The sequence below is a fragment of the Oculina patagonica genome, chromosome 8 (genome assembly GCF_052425735.1).
Source record: "Oculina patagonica isolate OP01 chromosome 8, crgOcupat, whole genome shotgun sequence".
NCBI classification, from domain to species: Eukaryota; Metazoa; Cnidaria; class Anthozoa; order Scleractinia; family Oculinidae; genus Oculina; species Oculina patagonica.
In genome coordinates, this window is record NC_135765.1 from 13,411,433 (window position 1) to 13,429,474 (window position 18,042).

General features: G+C 38.6%; 1 protein-coding gene across 1 annotated transcript; it reads right to left on the minus strand.

Annotated features, from left to right (window-relative positions):
- Positions 1-2,529: 2,529 nt before the first annotated feature.
- LOC144663868 (D-inositol 3-phosphate glycosyltransferase-like) lies at positions 2,530-17,514 on the minus strand. Its single transcript, XM_078524949.1, has 5 exons — positions 17,262-17,514; positions 7,158-8,347; positions 5,971-6,138; positions 5,170-5,328; positions 2,530-3,556 (listed from the first exon to the last, which is right to left on the minus strand). The coding sequence occupies exons 2-5, from the start codon at positions 8,329-8,331 to the stop codon at positions 3,540-3,542; spliced, it is 1,518 nt and encodes a 505-aa protein (XP_078381075.1). The 5' UTR covers positions 8,332-8,347; positions 17,262-17,514; the 3' UTR covers positions 2,530-3,539.
- Positions 17,515-18,042: the final 528 nt, after the last annotated feature.

Consider the following 18,042-nt stretch of genomic DNA (forward strand, 5'->3'; position numbering starts at 1 on the left):
TTTTTTTTAATATCTCGTTCGCTTTTTAAGCAATACAAAAACCCTATGCTCATCCCATAAATCTATGTTTGGGGGTGTTGTGTAAATATTTGGGTGATTTTTGGGATTTTTTGGAAGTAGATAATTTCTCTTATTTCTCTTAAAGGATTAGTAAAATTTAGAAAAATTAGAAATATATATTTTTAAAAAAATTTATTGGAGATTAATGTGATTTTAAAATTAGAATTAGAAGTTTAAAATTGATAGACGGACACCAGACAGTCCCCTGACAACCTGGAGTGCCCTTGCGTGGGGGCCGGGTCAACTGTCTGTTGGTGTTCCAAAAATAATTTTCTTGCTTTTATTCCTTTTATAAATTACTATACATTTCACTCAAATTAACGTTAAGTTCCCCCCTTTAAGCTTCGGCTACCTGCGATGGCCTCAACGTTCCTAGTGTCAGCACTAGACTGTCCATACTACCCGTTTCGTTTAAAAACGGAATTTGCCTATCAAAAATGCATAGACAGTGCTCTGTCCATACTATATATCGTTTCCCGGCCTTGTCGATTTTGCTTTGCACGCATTCTCGACCCCAGAGCTTTTCTCTTTTGCGCATGACTGACGGCGAGAAGTCACGTGCAAAAGACAAGAGCTCTGGGGTCGAGAATGCTTTACACACTAAAAGCACGGATTGAGCATGCAAAGAGCACTGGATGAATGACTGTGGGTGAGTGAATCAAAGGTAAAATTCAAATCATTTAGTATCACCATAAAAAGTCACACGTCCTTTTTATTTCTTACAATTCGTGACAACTGAAGAGAATGGTAGTGTATCTGAACGTCACCTTGCCAGGTTTTGGCGTTTTATAATATTCGAATACTAAATTATAACAGAAACAATTGTCCAAAGATTACTGCAAGGACTGACATTAAACAACGTGTACTGCTGTAGATGTAGATACAATATTTCGGCAGGTCACTGCCAGCCTTCATCAGGTTATGGGCAAGAGTCGATTCTTTCGATAAACCTGATGAAGGCTGATAGCTGGTGGTCACTTGGCTCAATCACATCAGTCATTCAGTAACTTTAAACAGTCAATTTTTTTTCTTTTATTTTTTTTTTCTCTTAACATTTCATTTTCACTGTCACGATCTGTCAGTGATCCAAAGAGTTACGTTTAGTAAGTTTGACCGCACGCGATTTTGCAGTGTTAATTTTTCTAAACAGCAACAACAACTTCATTAGAGAAAGAAGGGCCCCTATAGACTAGGGAAAAGCTACCATGTCCAAAACAGTTTGCTTTATAGGTACTTCGTGTGTCATGCTCTTTGATTTTTCCCGCGTTGTTTTGTCGCTTTAATATGCAATTCGGTATTATAACTCTCCGCATAGATATCTGCATCTGTATATAGTTAAACTCATACTTGAATCTGAAAAACGACCCGGAGGGACACCCATATGAAACAGACGGGAAAGCTCCTCGGAAAATCTGATCAATCTGGGCGTGGCTCAGGATTTAAGTCCTAAAACCAAGGAAAAAGACCCGTGGAAACGAAATTGCTCTTAAATTGCTAAAAATATAATTTGTATTTCTATTTTTCTTTGCATGCAAACCTAAACGTGTCTTGGAGGGAGTATAGAACGTCCAAGAATGTTGCCTTTGAATTCGGCAAGACATGATGACATCACATTATGCGGGTTGGGTAGGCTTTTTTGATTGTGCTCGTAATTTTATGCTACTAACAGTGCTCACTATTTTTCGAAATCATGCCAAAATCACGCCACGCTACTGCTAATAATATTAAGTGAAATCACAACAGTCATGGTGAAATAATGAGAATAAAGATGTTTTGAAGATCATTCTACAAGTGTAGTAATTTACCACAAAGCTTAGTCAACACTAATGTTGTGTCTCAGCAACTCCTTTTGCACCATCTTCCAGGGACGGCGGAGCCGGGGAGGCTGGGGCGTTAAGCGTCCCCCCCCCCCCCCCAAGTATTTCAGTAAAAATAAAGATTTACTTAGAGATCGAAGAGTCTCTTTAGCCCCCCATCCACCACCACTTCAAGGTTCAAGGAGGGAGTGGGGAAGGTTTTCTGAGTACAATTTTTCTAGCATTGCATGGTATTTCCAGGAATTGTCTTTATCTTTACCAACATAGCCCTCTGCAAGATTTTTTTTTTTGTACCACCCATCTTTAGCAGGTGAGGCTTGTTAAAATTATTTTTCCTGTGTTTACTTGTGCACGTTTTTTTTCTACTTTTCCTGTTAATGATTTTTTTTTCGTTATTGCCCAACCCGAATTGATTCATTTATAAAACAGGCTAATACTGCCTAACGTCTGTTTGATAAATGCTACAAAAAACAATACCGAAGTAACGCACGACGGGGTTATCAACAAAAACAAAGGGAGAGCTGGAAACGCAAGCTGTGTAAATCGAGAGATCCAGCAAGTTTACCATCTTCGACTAAATTGAAAACGAACAAATATTCGAATTCAGGCAACATCGATGGAATCCTCCACAAAATCTTCACACACTAAAACATACAGACAGACATACTTTATAGTATAGCTCCCCCTTGCGGGCTCTTCCGCCATATAGAAATAAAAAAAAATCAAGAAAAGTAAACTATTGAAGTCGAGAGATCCAGCAAGTATACCATCTTCGAGGGTCTGAATGGGGTTTAGTGTTATTTGCCGATAATTTTTAAAGTTCGTTGTTACATTGGCCAATTTTGTTTACTTTACTGTTTCCGGCGGGTTTTTTGGAGGGTTTTTCTTTCAGTCTTTTAGCATTGTAAATCCTTCTGCTCTTCGAAAATCATAAAGAAAATCACTCATGAACTTTTCGTATTTCTCCGTGGAAATCTTCGGTAGTCTTCAGACATCTTCGGTTGTCTCCGAACATCTTCGATAATCTTCGGTAGTCTAAGAAAATCTCTCCAAATGATCAGAAATCGAAAGAAAATGACCGAAAACTCCTTGATATACTAAACAAAACAGTATTAGCTTCTTTGGAGCCGTTTTTGTTTCTTAATTTCTGGATATAATTTACTGTTACAGTGAATTTTTTTTTTTACTGGTTAGTTATAAAATGCCTTAAATGTAACTGTTTCATGTTTAATACAGAGCCAAAAAATGAAGTGTTCCGTGTTATCGAGGTACCCCCATTCAGACCCTCATCTTCGACTGAAGAGGTAACGAGCGAATCTTCGACATCAGGCGACATCACTGGTTCTCCACAGACGGAATCCTCCACGAAATCTTCACACTTGTTAGCCATGGGGTCATAGCCAAGGATCTTGGGGATGTCACACATGAACTGGTAGACATATCTTTTGCCATGGACCTTTTCGACGACATTCTTGCCATAGTAGTAGCGCAGAAACGGCTCAGTTTCTCCCAGTCCATGGTGGGCTTGTTCTTCTTCTTTCCCCACATCTTAGCAATTGTCGTGGGCTGCAAGATTTTGAACTCGTAGTCCTCTTCTTGAGTCCATCTGATCAGGTTGGCGCATTCAGGGGTGATGAGCAAGTCAAGAAGAAACTGTCATAGTTAAATAGGACCGTCACCTGAAAAAAGATGAACGCCGAAAAAACAAATTAAAATCGATGTGCATGTGGCAAAAATCAAACAAACTGTTTTTGAGCATTTAATCAAAGAGCTCTTCGAGCCACGACAGAATTTTTTTGCCAAGTTTAAAAGTTTAGTTTTCATTCCTTGAAAATTTATGAGCAGCAGGTGATTCAAACATTTCTTTGACGCACATGATAACACTGGATAAACGGCGGAATGTCTATTACATTGATATAAGATATTTTCGTCTTACGTGACTGAGTATTTCTAATTAGCACACTCGTGTAGGCACTCGGGGGGCAGTAGCTATCGAATGGTTACTAAGGGCACAGTGAATAGCTTGACAAAGTCATTGTCTAGTTCGCATGTCTTGGTCTTGACCGTGCACAAAACACAATAGCTATTTGCATTTTGTTTGTTCTTTTGAAGTTTGCCGGACATCACAACAACAAACGGTGATATCGGTGTCCATTCTGGCAAAAGTAGGACTTGCGAATTATACACGCATGAAGTCAGTTTTAATCTTTTTTTAGCTTGTGAATTTAAATTTTAAATTTTTAGTTTTTTTTAACTATATTGTAATGTGCAGTTGAAAATTTTTAAATTGATAATTGCGCAATATAAGTAAATTATTATTATTATTATTATTGATATTTAAATCTTTCTGAGAAAACAAAACTTTGGGTGATGTCTTTCTTAGCAACGGCTTGATTGATATAGACTCGCACCGTTTCCAGGCACTGCTATGTCTCCAAAGAAAAGTGCCGACTTTCTTCTCTCCCCCCCCCCCCCCCCCCTTTGTGGCAGCGAGAGGTCGCGAGTTCAAATCCCAGAGGGGACATTTTTTTTCTTTTTTTCCTTCTTTTTTTTCTTTTTTTAACCCGTAGCACTAAAATGGTTTGTTTATTATATCGCTCCGTAGGTATGCATTGCAGAATAATTTACATGTAAGCCGTTAAGTAGTAACGCTGTAAAAAAATATATATGAACATATATTGAAAATAGCAAAAAATTGTTTTCACTGACTAAAAAATAAAAAAGCGGACGTTTTAGGTTTTCTGTAATCTTCTTCAGCGTAAGTTAAAATGGCGTCCAGATGTTAATTAGATTTTTTCAAAAAGGCGAGAAACCACTAAAGGTATTGGCCAGGATTTTGTACATCTCAGGAAGGTATACGTGTTCGTTGATTAAGTTCGGTTCACGGATGGAATGCCATTCTTCTAAAAACTGTCTGCATGACCTCTGAGAACAGCGGCCCACAATCTCGACGTCGTCGAAATTTTAAAAATCCGTGATTAGCAACAACAGATATAGTCAAGAGGAAAGTACGACATTTTATCCCAGTCGATACGCCCGAGCTTCAGGCGTGTCAAAATTAAAAGTGTTTCATCGGGATATCCAAACACCGAGAAGAGAGTTGAAATAACACTGTCTTGAGTGTTTGATATATCTTCTCAATCGAAACAAAACTGCAGAGTAATCAGCGGAGAAAAAATCGCAAAAATCTATTCTAATGAAGACCGGGTATCTAAACTTCCTTCGCGGTTATGATTAACTTTGCTTTAACTTGATGAATTATTAATGAGTTGGAGAAGAAATCATGTCATACCTGGCGCGTTTAATTGATGAGCTTCTTGAGAAACCATGAATCGTTCGAACCCGGGAGCTGGGGTACCTTCAGGCACGCAAGGCTGATTTGCGTGAATCAAGTTCCACTGATTAATCTGGCTCATCTGGTTGAGTGGCAGGTTTTGAGATACTGAAACACCTGAAAAGAACCGGAAACAAAACCAGGGCGTTAGAACTACTGTGATGTTGGCCATTGTTTTTCCGGTTTTACGTGCATGGTCGCATCGGGCAGGCGATCGAAAACCTGAAGTTTTCTATAGCAAAGCGGTCCATGAAAGCCGTAGAAACAACGTTCAAACGCCTTGGCAAATCGTGCTGTGAAAACGAATGCATTTAAGGAGTGCTCTTCGGTAACCGGGCTGACCCAGTTAGCGGGAAGGTTTTTTTCTCGTTCATATGATGGGAAATTTTAGCCCAGTCACCGAGATGAAAAGTTGTGACAAAATCATTCTGGCGTAAAATGTTACGGACAAGCATTTCGCCTACTGAAATGAAAGTGTCACTCGTATTTCTTGAGCTCGTTGCTGAATAAAGACTGAAAACATATGAACGACTGATAGAATCACACAAGTCCTAGAAAATCGTCGAAGCATTTAATATCATTAAAGTATGTGGCCCTTGGTCCGAGAGTTAAAATTACTTACCTGCAGAGTAAACCGGGAAAAACTCGTAAATATCTAGACTAATGAAGACCTGGTATCCAAACCTCCTTCACGGTTATGATTAGTTTTGCTTTAACTTGATGAATTATTAATGAGTTTGAGAAGAAATCATGTCATACCTGGCGCGTTTAATTGATGAGCTTCTTGAGAAACCACGGATCGTCCAAACCCGAGCGCTGGGGTAGCTTCAGGCAGAGGAGCAGGGGTAGCTTGATTTGCGTAAGGCAAGTTCCACTGATTAATCGGGCTCATCTGGTTGAGTGGCAGGTTTTGAGATACTGAAACACCTGAAAAGAAACGAAAACAAAACCAGGGCGTTAGAACTACTGTAATGTTGGCCATTGTTTTTCGGGTTTTACGTCCATGGTCGCATCGGGCAGGCGATCGAAAACCTGAAGTTTTCTATAGTAAAGCGGTCCATGAAAGCCGTAGAAACAACGTTCAAACGCCTTGGCAAATCGTGCTGTGAAAACGAATGCATTTAGGCACTGCTCTTCGGTAACCGGACTGTCCCAGTTAGCGGGAATGTTATTTTCTCACTGATAGAATCATACAAATCATCATGTTCTAGAAAACCGTCGAAGCATTAAATTATCATTGTGGCCCTTTGTCCGTGGCTTTGTATGTGGCCCTTTGTCCGCAAGTAAAAACTACTTGGGCTAAAATTGTCCCTGAGGACAATAGCAATAATTTCCAAAAAAAGAAACAACATCTTTAGCAATGTTTTAAATATTTAACGCAGCACACTCCCATTTACTATGTAAAACTTTTTATCTGTTCAAATGAGAAGGCGGGCCAGCCCGGTTACCGATGTCTTGGTTTCTGCAACCAAGGGTCTCTTCACATGAGCCCGTTTTACGGGCTGTCTCGATTACCAGGACGGATTTTGACGTCAGTTCATATGGAAAATTTTAGCCCGGTTGACGGGAATAGAATTAAAAAAATGAAACCAAAATGGCGACACATAAAGTTCACATCTTTCGCGACTATCGTAGCTTTATCGACCCTTGTAAATTATCTTATAAAGCTAATTCGCATATTTCCAAATTGGAAATAGATACAAGGCAAAATTATGCTATTTTTACCACCCAGTTACGAAAGCAAAGGTATTTTCTCAAAAAAAAAAAAACGTTTCGTCACGGCGACCGGGCTAGAGTGTTCATATGGGAACATTTTCTTCTCGGTTACAGAAACCGAGATCTCGGTAACTGGGCTAGCCCGGTCAACCGGGATCATATGAAGAGGCCCCGACGAGATATCGGCAACCAGGAAGAAAACTTTCCCATACATGCTTGTTAATACTTACAGTTAGCCAAGGAACCCATCACTTCCACGAGATCGTTGCACTGCTTCTCCCAGCTGTACTTCTCAGCATAGCGTGTCCGTAGTTCTTGGCACTCCTGAACTGCTGTCTCGATGCCTTTTTCTCGCACACCTTTGATGGCCTCAGCCCATTGCTTTGGATCCTCGGAATCTACAATCCAAGATAAGCCTGAAGGGATTCCTTGTAGGGCTTCTCCAAAACCACTGTTTTGACTGACAAGGAATGGTAGACCTGCTGATAAGGCTTCTAGGGCTGTCAAACCAAATCCTTCGGTTCTTGATGGTATAATTGCAAGATTCGCTGTAGATAACAGGGTAGCAAGGTCATCACGATCTTTAATATATCCTTTTACGGTCAGTTGACTTCGCCTTAAGCCTTGCTCCAGTAACTTATCTGCCACTTGCTTTTCGTTTCCAGAAGGTGCACCTACAAAGACGAGATGGTAACTTCTGTCATTTAATTCAGCGACCGATTTAGCAGCGATGTCAAAGCCTTTGAGTTCGAAATCTTCAGAGTCACCACGTCCAAATACCAGAACCCAAAAATCCTTACTTCCTTGAGTGGACTGCTTTAAATCAGATAGTTCAGTGAAGATACCTGGTGTAAGATTAAAGACATTTTTGCCACTGCGGCTGAGGTATCTTGAGTAGACCCCATACAATTTGGGACCAACTGCCACGACAAGATCAGCAATCGTACACAGCTTTAATTCAGTCCATTGTTTTTCATCACCTTTAGAGATTGCATCAGAGTAAGTTTTGAACATTGCAAGTTTTTCAGGGGCTGTATGCACAACTTGCACCCATGTAGAATGATGACTTTTCCTTATCACTTGAGCTTGTTTGCCAAGCTTTACACCATGACCGACGATAATATCAATATCGTGATTTTCCGGTGGGAAACTCAACCAATCAAGCGGTTCAAAGCCAGGCAGCGTGTTTGCTTCCACAATATTAACATTATGCCGTTTAGCTTCTTCCTTGTCGTCTTCTGTGCATTTTGGAACAAAGAAAGTAACTTCCGCAATGGGGCTTCTAGCAAACTGTATAGCCAACTCTCTGTTCATGGTCGACAGACCACCTTTGGAAGACTTCCATTCGTCTGCCAGGAGGGTAATTCGTAGTTTTCTACTGGACATGACGCTGGAAAAGTTCATGTAGTCATTAAACCTCCTACAAAAACAGATAGGTAATTAGTAAAATGTGACTTTAGAGGTCTTACATTCGGGGCAAGACAAATATAGACTCAGCGACACTGCACAGCAAAACATCTGAGAGATTTATTATCCAACTGCTCTATTTTGTTTGTCTATTTTTATGTGTGAGTGTATCGAAACCTCTATGCGCCTTAACGCAAAAAATGTGGCTCTCGTTCGATTGCTACACGGTTAAATTTTAACTTCATCGGTCTCTGGTCGCATTCATTTTCCGTAACCGTAAAACGAGAAATTGACTTTATGGTCCTTTATCTTCTATCAACTGGATGATGTGGACGTTTCAGTTAGATCTAAACGAAGTTATGATTTGAAAACGCGGGAAAATTTGTTGCGCGGTGTTCACTGTGTAGGCTGAATGAAATCGCTAGTAAAACGATAACTTTCTCACCTAAATATTTCTCCCACGATAACCTAAAAAGTCATCTACAGTATATTTCATGAAATTGTGGAAAACGAAAAAGGTTTATGAGGAGACTCGAAATAATTGCGAATGATATTCCTAATGCAAGTCCAGTTTGCTTGTTTCTGTTGTTTGCGGTTGAATCTGCGTCTGTCATGCATCATCAAGAAGAGACAAACTAACTCCCGAGTTAGGATTTCGAGTTGGATTTTCGAGTTGGATTTTCGAGTTAGGATTTCGAGTTGGATTTTCGAGTTGGATTTTCGAGTTAGGATTTCGAGTTGGATTTTTGAGTTGGATTTTCGAGTTAGGATTTCGAGTTGGATTTTCGAGTTAGGATTTCGAGTTGGATTTTCGAGTTAGGATTTTTCGAGTCAAAACCCATTACAATTATTGAAAGCTAACCGTAAACAGGCTAACCGGAGTGCATAGTAGGCTAACCGAAGTGAATAGTAGGCTAACAGGAGTGCATAGTAGGCTAACCGGAGTGCATATAGTAGGCTAACCGGAGTGTATAGTAGACTAACCGGAGTGCATAAGAGGCTACACGGAGTGAAAAGTACGGTAAGTGGCGGAAACCTTACAGTTGATTTCAGTTTACTTTGGCCGCCCGCTTTGCAAATTTCGTTGGTTAATTGTACTAAGTAAACTTCGTTACGAAGTTGCCAATTTCGTTGAACTTCGTTGCGAGTTTGCGAATCAAATTGCGAACTTCGATACAAAGTTCCCAACTTCGGTTCGATTAAACTTTACAAGCTTGCTAGTTGAGGAGAAACAAGACATTCTGCAAGGAAGTCATGGCAATCTGAACTCTATAATTTTAAAGGAAACAAGGTAACGGTGTGAATATCCAAGCGACTCTTGCAGCTCAACTTTAATAAAGTTGCAAAATACTTGTTTGAACAAATATACCAACATCAATAGAAACCTTACATTGTTTTAAACTGGTCATATTAAAATCTTCTGTAATTATGTTACTAAAGAGGATTTTGCTACGCTAAACTGTTGAAAACAAATGTCATAAAAATAAAATATAAAAACATATAAAAGGTTCAAAACATTTGATGTTCAGCGAGCCGTGAACATGTTGTCTTCACAAATTTTCCCTGTCGCGTCGCGTCGGCTTCGATTAAAATCAATTTTACATATACAGTTTCATCCGGCTTACAAAGGCAGAAGACTTGAAATTGAAGATTATGCCTCACAAAAATCGTAAAATATGTATTTTCATGCGGAAAATTTAAAATTAGACCAATTTTGCATGCAAAAAATATATTTATCGGCAAATCACTTGCGTGATCGTTCATGCATGCGAAACGTTGTCTTAGGGCCTGTTTACATGGAAGGCGGGTGCCCCGGCTAACCGAGTTACCCGGCTAACCGAGCTACCCTGGGCGAGCCAACTTTTCATACGTTTCTTAAGAAAACGTATTGAAGCCTTTACATGCTAGAAGGGTAACCCGCCTTGCCGGGGCACTCGGTCTACTTGCCCGGGGCACCCTTCTAGGCGGGATAGCTTTTTTCCATGTAAACGGTTATGGCCGAGCTATCCCGGCTTGCCGGGATAAGTTTTCGCGTGTGTTTTAAACTAAATTTGAAGTTAATGGCATAAAATGTATACATTCTGGACCCAAACAGTGCTATTTGATCAAAATTAGTTTTATCGGTCGGCTGGAAACATTTCTTTGAGCAAATTCGAAATTTTCGTGGGAATGATTATCCTAATTCACGACACAACAAATTTAATTTTAATTTGGCAGCCAAATACTGTTGAATTTCGATTGAATTTCGCCAAAAATGAACGCAATAAATTTCTGAGAACTTGCACATGAAATTAAAATAGGTTTGAAGACGAAAAGCCTTGATTATTCAGTAAAAAGTCATATTTTTCTTCAATCATTTGGAGCTACATTGTTTTCCCACGCCGTGACACGCTTCAATGACGCTGTCATATCTCGGGTAGAAGGGCTGTGAATTCTGCATGTAAAGGCGGGCTAGGTTTTATCCCTTCTAGCCGGGTAACTCGGTTAGCCGGGGCACCCTCCCTCCATGTAAACAGGCCCTTACACTTCAACTTTTCTTAACCAGTTCTATAATCATTGAGTTCAGATGGCCGACTTTCAAGCAGCAAGTCTTGTGTCTCGTTAACTAGCAAACTTGTGAAGTTTAATCGAGCTGAAGTTGGGAACTTTGTATCGAAGTTCGCAATTTTTCGCAACGAAATTGGCAACTTCGTAACGAACTGTAACAAAGTTTACAATTTCCCAACGAACTTCGCAAAGTGGGCGGCCAAAGAAAACTGAAATCAACTGTAAAGTTTTGCTTGTTTCGGCGATTTCGTTTCATCCTGACTCGAAAATCCTAACTCAAAAATCCAACTCGAAATCCTAACTCGAAAATCCAACTCGAAAATCCAACTCGAAATCCTAACTCGAAAATCCAACTCGAAATCCTAACTCGAAAATCCAACTCGAAAATCCAACTCGAAATCCTAACTCGAAATCCAACTCGAAATCCTAACTCGGTAAATAGGCAACCTCCATCAAGAATAGCTTTTAATAAATGTTTGTGTTCGGAAACGAAGCTAACTACTGCATGGATCATGTCCGCTGAAGAAAGAAACAGGACTCTGATGCAAGGTAACAACCTGTACTGAATTGCTGAGCCTGATTTTATGAGAGAAAATGTTTTTACTTTCTGAACGCAATTTCGAGAGATTCCGCCAGTGTCGGCAAGTTTAGATCTTTCCGTGAATACTTTTCCGCTATCAGTCGCTTTAAGGTGGCTCGATCGGATTTTTGAGTGACGATACCTCTCAACTTTGAGCAACTTGTATGCCACCGTAAACAATCCGACTGAAAATCGATCAATACAGCTGTACAAAAGAAAGATGAAAGTTTCGAATGAGATAAGTTTCATCGAAATCGGAGTAACCATAGCAACATAATGACGTCACCACCCATTTTACACGAGACCGATTTTCTTGTAATAGAGGGATATTTTTGAAAAAAGGCTTCTAGATCTTGGACTTGACATAGTTTTCTCAAGGTCTGCAAAATTTGAAGAATTTCTATGAGAGCGTTTTCGAGAAAATTTTAGATGAAGTTTTCAGGTGCTAAAATACAACAAAAACAAAGCAGTCTTAAAACATTATTGAGAAAACGTTCACAAGGCCCGATCAAGTAACATTTTGGCCTTAAGTGAATCTTGTACTATCTAATTACCTTGGGAGAAAATCTCAGAGAAATCGTTTTATTTGATTTCTTGAAACATCGGCTTGAATATGAACTGGTATGAAGTGTTATTTCGCTCTTTTGTCGAAAAAGGGCCTTCGCTTACTAAAATGATCGCAAAATAAAAAGCGCTCGATAGAATTTTTTTAAACTTGGCAGTCAAAAAGAAGAATAAGTTTGTAATGAAATGTCTAATTTTCAAGATAATTGAAACATTTTAAGGCAGTTAATTCAAAGCCTTAATTCAGGTAAACATTGCGCTGTTTTTCACCCTACATCGGAATCGCTGCCTCATTATCTGTATCCATTGTCTCAAGCCGCGTGCATTTGTAAATTCCAGTAGATCATGAACCACTAATTATTTATTACTGGAGATGTTTGTGACAATTCTGCCTTGGCCTTGAAACTGTTAGGAGACTGAAGATAATACAAGTACTTTACTAGCCTATTCCTCGTTGTTATTGCATTTTGGCTTGTTAAATTAGCTTGTTTCTGTTCAGTTTTCGGAAAAAAGCGGCTGTTTTACATATTCAAGATGTGCTGAAATTTGCAAATGCACGGGACACGACACAATAGAGACTTATAATGAGGCAGCGATCCGATGTAGAGTGAAAAACAGCGCAATGTTTACCTGAGTTAAGGCTTTAAATTAACTGCCTTAGAATGTTTCAATTATTTTGAAAATTGGACATTTCATTACAAACTTATTCTTCTTTTTGACTGCCAAGTTTAAAAAAATTCTATCGAGCGCTTTTTATTTTGCGATCATTTTAGTAAGCGAAGGCCCTTTTTTGATAAAAAGAGCGAAATAACACTTCATACCAGTTCATATTCAAGCCGATGTTTCAAGAAATCAAATGAAAGGATTTCTCTGAGATTTTCTTCCAAGGTAATTAGATAGTACAAGATTCACTTAAGGCCAAAATGTTACTTGATCGGGCCTTGTGAACGTTTTCTCAATAATGTTTTAAGACTGCTTTGTTTTTGTTGTATTTTAGCACCTGAAAACTTCATCTAAAATTTTCTCGAAAACGCTCTCATAGAAATTCTTCAAATTTTGCAGACCTTGAGAAAACTATGTCAAGTCCAAGATCTAGAAGCCTTTTTTTCAAAATTATCCCTCTATTACAAGAAAATCGGTCTCGTATAAAATGGGTGGTGACGTCATTATGTTGCTATGGTTACTCCGATTTCGATGAAACTTATCTCATTCGAAACTTTCATCTTTCTTTAGTACAGCTGTACTAATCGATTTTCAGTCGGATTGTTTACGGTGGCGTACAAGTTGCTCAAAGTTGAAAGGTATCTCGCTCAAAAATCCGATCGAGCCACCTTAATATGCAATACATTTAAGGTCGCGCGGGACCCTTGCTCATTAATAAATTCATAAGCCAAATTTCTTGACGGAGTGCTATCTTGTAAAGCTTTAATTCACTACATTTTGAACATCGATTTCTCTAAAATTTAACAAGGATATTCGGGGATTATGGAATTACATCATGATTGTCCTTTTACCGAGAGATGACCTTTGTCTGTGATGTTACAAGCCCTTAAAAGTTTAACTGCAGATAATGCGATTTTGTGTCCAAGTTTTCAGCTAAAACAGCGCACCAAATTAAATGATTATATAGCCTCGTGATAAATCTTAACCTCTTTTGTGCTATGGCTAGAACGAAATTTTCGATTTCAAAAACTGCAACAAGTTAATGGCTTCTAAGAGAGCAAAAATGTGAAATTTAAACTTTGAAACGTGCAATCTTCATTTTGAGAAGGAAATTTAAAAATTCGCTCTAGTCATAGCACAATAGAGTACACCAAGTTTATGTTCCTCGCGAATCAACTCTTGAAATTCTATATCGGCGGAGAAAGCTTGGACACAAAATTGCAGGTTTTGAGGCTTCCGAAGACCTTCCGAATCAATGTTTACAACAACGTGTGATATATTCAAAGCTGTGAATCTAATTATGATAATTTCCTATGTTCCAGCGCACGTGGCACAAAGCTGAGAACAATTACTAGTAATTACTTGTACAAAACCACAAAAGAGTTTAAAAACAAACATTCTCATGAATATTTCGTTTGTTGTCGGCTTCAGTCGTCCGGCCGTTCGTGCATACTCTTTAAATAAATACATACTAATGATTGCAAGGGTCCTGCGCGACCTTAAGGTGGCTCGACCCAGTTTTTTTCTAGCGATACCTAACAACTTTGAAACCCTCATACTTAAAGGGATTGATGTCAATGGCAAAACTACTACATCACATGCATTACACATAGACTGAACTTCAATATGATATAATTTTTTTGGCGATCAGAATGAATATCACGTGGCAATGACGTCACACAGGGTTTTGCTCTGAATCGATTTTTAGGTGGTAACCGCATTTTCTCTCGAGATCCTCCACGCTACGTATACCTTGGGTGTTTGCCTTCATCTCAGTGGCGTTTCATCGAAATCTACAAGAGGAATTTTGAAATATCTTGGAATTTCTTTTTAGATAGTATAATTTATGCGTAAATAAAGTCAAGACTTCATATAAAGAAATTTGCTTCTTTTTTTATGTTTAATGAGAGGATTTAGCCCCCATTCCTTTTAGAAATGTCCCATATACTACATCCAAACCTTTAGAAGAAAGTAGACTTGCGTGATTTCGAAATATATGAAATATATGAATCATAGTGAAGCTCAATGTTTACCTCTATTTACAAATTTTCCGCCTACTTTCGCAAAAAAGCGATTATTTCAAAAACACGTCGATGAATTTTTTCCAAGTTTTTTCAGGGTGACAAATAATCAGTACACCACACAATCCCTAAATTTCATGCTCATTGAAAATATCTAAGGTTGTCTAAACTAAAAGCAAAATTGAGTAAACATTGAAGCGATGTCGAAGTTTTAAATAATTTTGTGCTCTGGGATTTCCTATTGTTTTAATTTAAACACAACATCGAATTCCTGTGCACCACGCGTGTAATGACCACGCTTGGTTACCCTCCGAAAGCTTTCCGAAATAGTTCGGAACATGGTAATCTCGCATCGAGTTCAAGTAAACAATAATGGATGAATGAATACATTTCCAACTGAAGAAAGCAGTTACTCAACACCAAACTCAAAGCCGGTTAACTTTTATCTCAGCCAAGACGTCGACCCAACAAGAAAAGCTAATGCGTGACAATTTCTTTTTCATTGTTCCATATTTCGGAAAGATTTCGGAAAGCTTTCGGAAGGTAGCCAAGCGTAGTCATTTCACGCGTGGTGCACAGGAATTCGATGTTGTGCTTACCTCGAAACAAAAGGAAATCCCAGAGCACAAAATTATCTCAAACTTCGACATCGCTTCAATGTTTACTCAATTTTGCGTTTAGTTTAGACAACCTTAGAAATTTTCAATGAGCATGAAATTTAGGGATTGTGTGGTGTACTGATTATTTTTTATCCTGAAAAATTTTGGAAAAATTTCATCGACGGGTTTTTGAAATAATCGCTTTTTTGCAAAAGTAGCCGTAAAAATGGTAAATAGAGCTAAACATTGAGCTCTACTCCGATTAAGATATTTTCACATTTTTCGAAATCGCGCAAGTCTACTTTCTTCTAAAGGTTTGGATGTAGTATATGGGACATTTCTAAAAGGAATGGGGGCTAAATCCTCTCATTAAACATTAAAAAGAAGCAAATGTCTTTATATGAAGTCTTGACTTTATTTTACGCATAAATTATACCATCTAAAAAGAAATTCCAAGATATTTCAAAATTCCTCTTGTAGATTTCGATGAAACTCCACTGAGATGAAGGCAAACACCCAAGGTATACGTAGCGTGGAGGATCTCGAGAGAAAATGCGGTTACCGCCTAAAATTCGATTCAGAGTAAAACCCTGTGTGACGTCATTGCCACGTGATATTCATTCTGATCGCCAAAAAAATTATATCATATTGAAGTTCAGTCTATGTGTAATGCATGTGATATAGTAGTTTTGTCATTGACATTAATCCCTTTAAGTATGAGGGTCTCAAAGTTGATAGGTATCGCTAGAAAAAAACTGGGTCGAGCCACCTTAAATGCTTACGTGTCAGCTCATTTTGTTTTTGTTCCCTGAGTTGGTTTTATTTTAGACTTATTTTGCTATGGATTTACCGATTTTCTATTGGAGTAAGTTGATTTTCTTCGGCCGTATAGAGTCGATTTAACTGAAAGACAAGTTTTATTGTACTTTACAACTAGATTGCTTGTATTAAAATTGAGTAACTGTGACATATTCGATGAAAGTTAAGAGTTTGCCGAAACACCTTGGTATAAACGATACAAAAGTCAGTAACAAACATCAACTTTCATCGAATTTGCTTGTTATAACGCTGTTCAGAGCAACTTTAATTCGAAATTGCACAAGTACCATCCAGAATAGAGTGGACTGTTAACTCACGCTGCAGACTTATTCCAAAATTAGCATTCTTCACAAGTTCTACCTCCACTATCCAAATTAACCGTTTTACGGATACGGCGGCCATAATGATTTTGCCCCCTTCGCATCCTATAATGCTCATTAAAAATGATTTATTCTTTTATTGTGATAATTCTGCAATAACCATAATAAAAGAAAAAATATATATTATAGGATACGAAGGGGGCAAAGTCGATATCTGTAAAACGGCCTCCAACGCACATGTCACGCGAGTAAGGTACTACTCACCGAACATAATCGAGGTCTGAGTGCAAAATTACATTATTAATTAAATATTTTAACAAAGTACAAAATGCCTGTAGAGAAGTTTGAGATGGCGAAACAACATCGAAGTTCAATTAGTCAGGGTTCGCATGACACCTGCAGCAAGTCGATATATAATAAACAAGTCAGATTATAAAATCTCTGGTATATGAATAAATTACATTAATGGCGTATTGGTTCTTAACTGCAGTTTAATTTTTATATGGCCTTGATCGATCATACTAACACACTTAATTCATTATCATTGTCTGAGTGTTAAAGGAGGCACTACGGCGGCAGCCTTCGTGTCCACAATACATGCAAAGTTCGACATAACAAACCAACTGAGTTCAGTTCAAGCTAGAACTTATTCCGTATGTCGAACGTTCACAATGATTGTTTAATGAAAGCAGTACGATCGAATAACAACAGATAACTAGCGATTCTTTACATGAATACTGAACAAGGAAATATTCAACGCAGTGAATCGTTGAGGATGCACGAACAAATTAAAGACTTTCCGCTAAAGACTTACCATAATTACCTAACCACGTCAATAGCGGAAGCAGCATTCGATTGAAAAGTAGTTCTCTGTCATCTCACTGAAAGGTAGCAAGCTACACAGATGTTATAGGAATTAGCAGCAGGCCGATGTAGGATCAATTTAAACAGTCCTTGAATCAATCTTGCTCCTATTGAACTCGAAAGCAGTTTGTGTTTAATAACGCCTCGCTTGCACTGCTCGCAGTTTGATGAAAATGCGAAGAAGTTTATGCAAATGTGAAGAAGCAAAGGCTCCTGGGATATAGTAGTGTCACGCGACATTCCTAACTAGTCACGAAATATAACTGATTTTTTTCCTTTCCAGTTTTCCTGAGGCAAAGCGAAGGCCGTCGGGTGTGATATCAATCACCTTTGAGGTTTTCAACGCCAGTGCATTGGATATGGATAGCAATTGACGAGCCATACTGACGGGCCGGCAACTAGGGCTTTCCACAAGTTGCTCGAGATTTCCCAAAAGGTTGCTCTTAATTTGTCAAGAAGTTGCTCAAAAGTTGCTCCAAAAATCCAAAAAAGTTGCTTCTGATTAATAAAAGTTGCTCGAAAGTTGCCCCAAAATATCCAAAACGCTGCTTCTAATCAAAAACATTTCGCTAAATATATGCTAATTTCCCTTTAAAGATGAATTACAGTCCGTACTGCGCAATCTCGGCTGCAATGTTTATGTGAGCCTCACAAACAAAGCAAAACTAAAAATTACGTGACAAACTTACCCGTTTCTTCATTATTAACGCCAGATATCCTTGCAGAATAAA

Excerpts from the sequence above, each read along its gene's own strand:
- LOC144663868 (XM_078524949.1), bottom strand. The coding sequence starts at position 8,331 with ATGAACTTTTCCAGCGTCATGTCCAGTAGAAAACTACGAATTACCCTC. Across the intron at positions 6,139-7,157 it reads GATGGGTTCCTTGGCTAACT|GTGTTTCAGTATCTCAAAAC; the intron begins GTAAGTATTAAC and ends GTTTCTTTTCAG. Across the intron at positions 5,329-5,970 it reads TCATCAATTAAACGCGCCAG|GTGTTTCAGTATCTCAAAAC; the intron begins GTATGACATGAT and ends GGTTCTTTTCAG.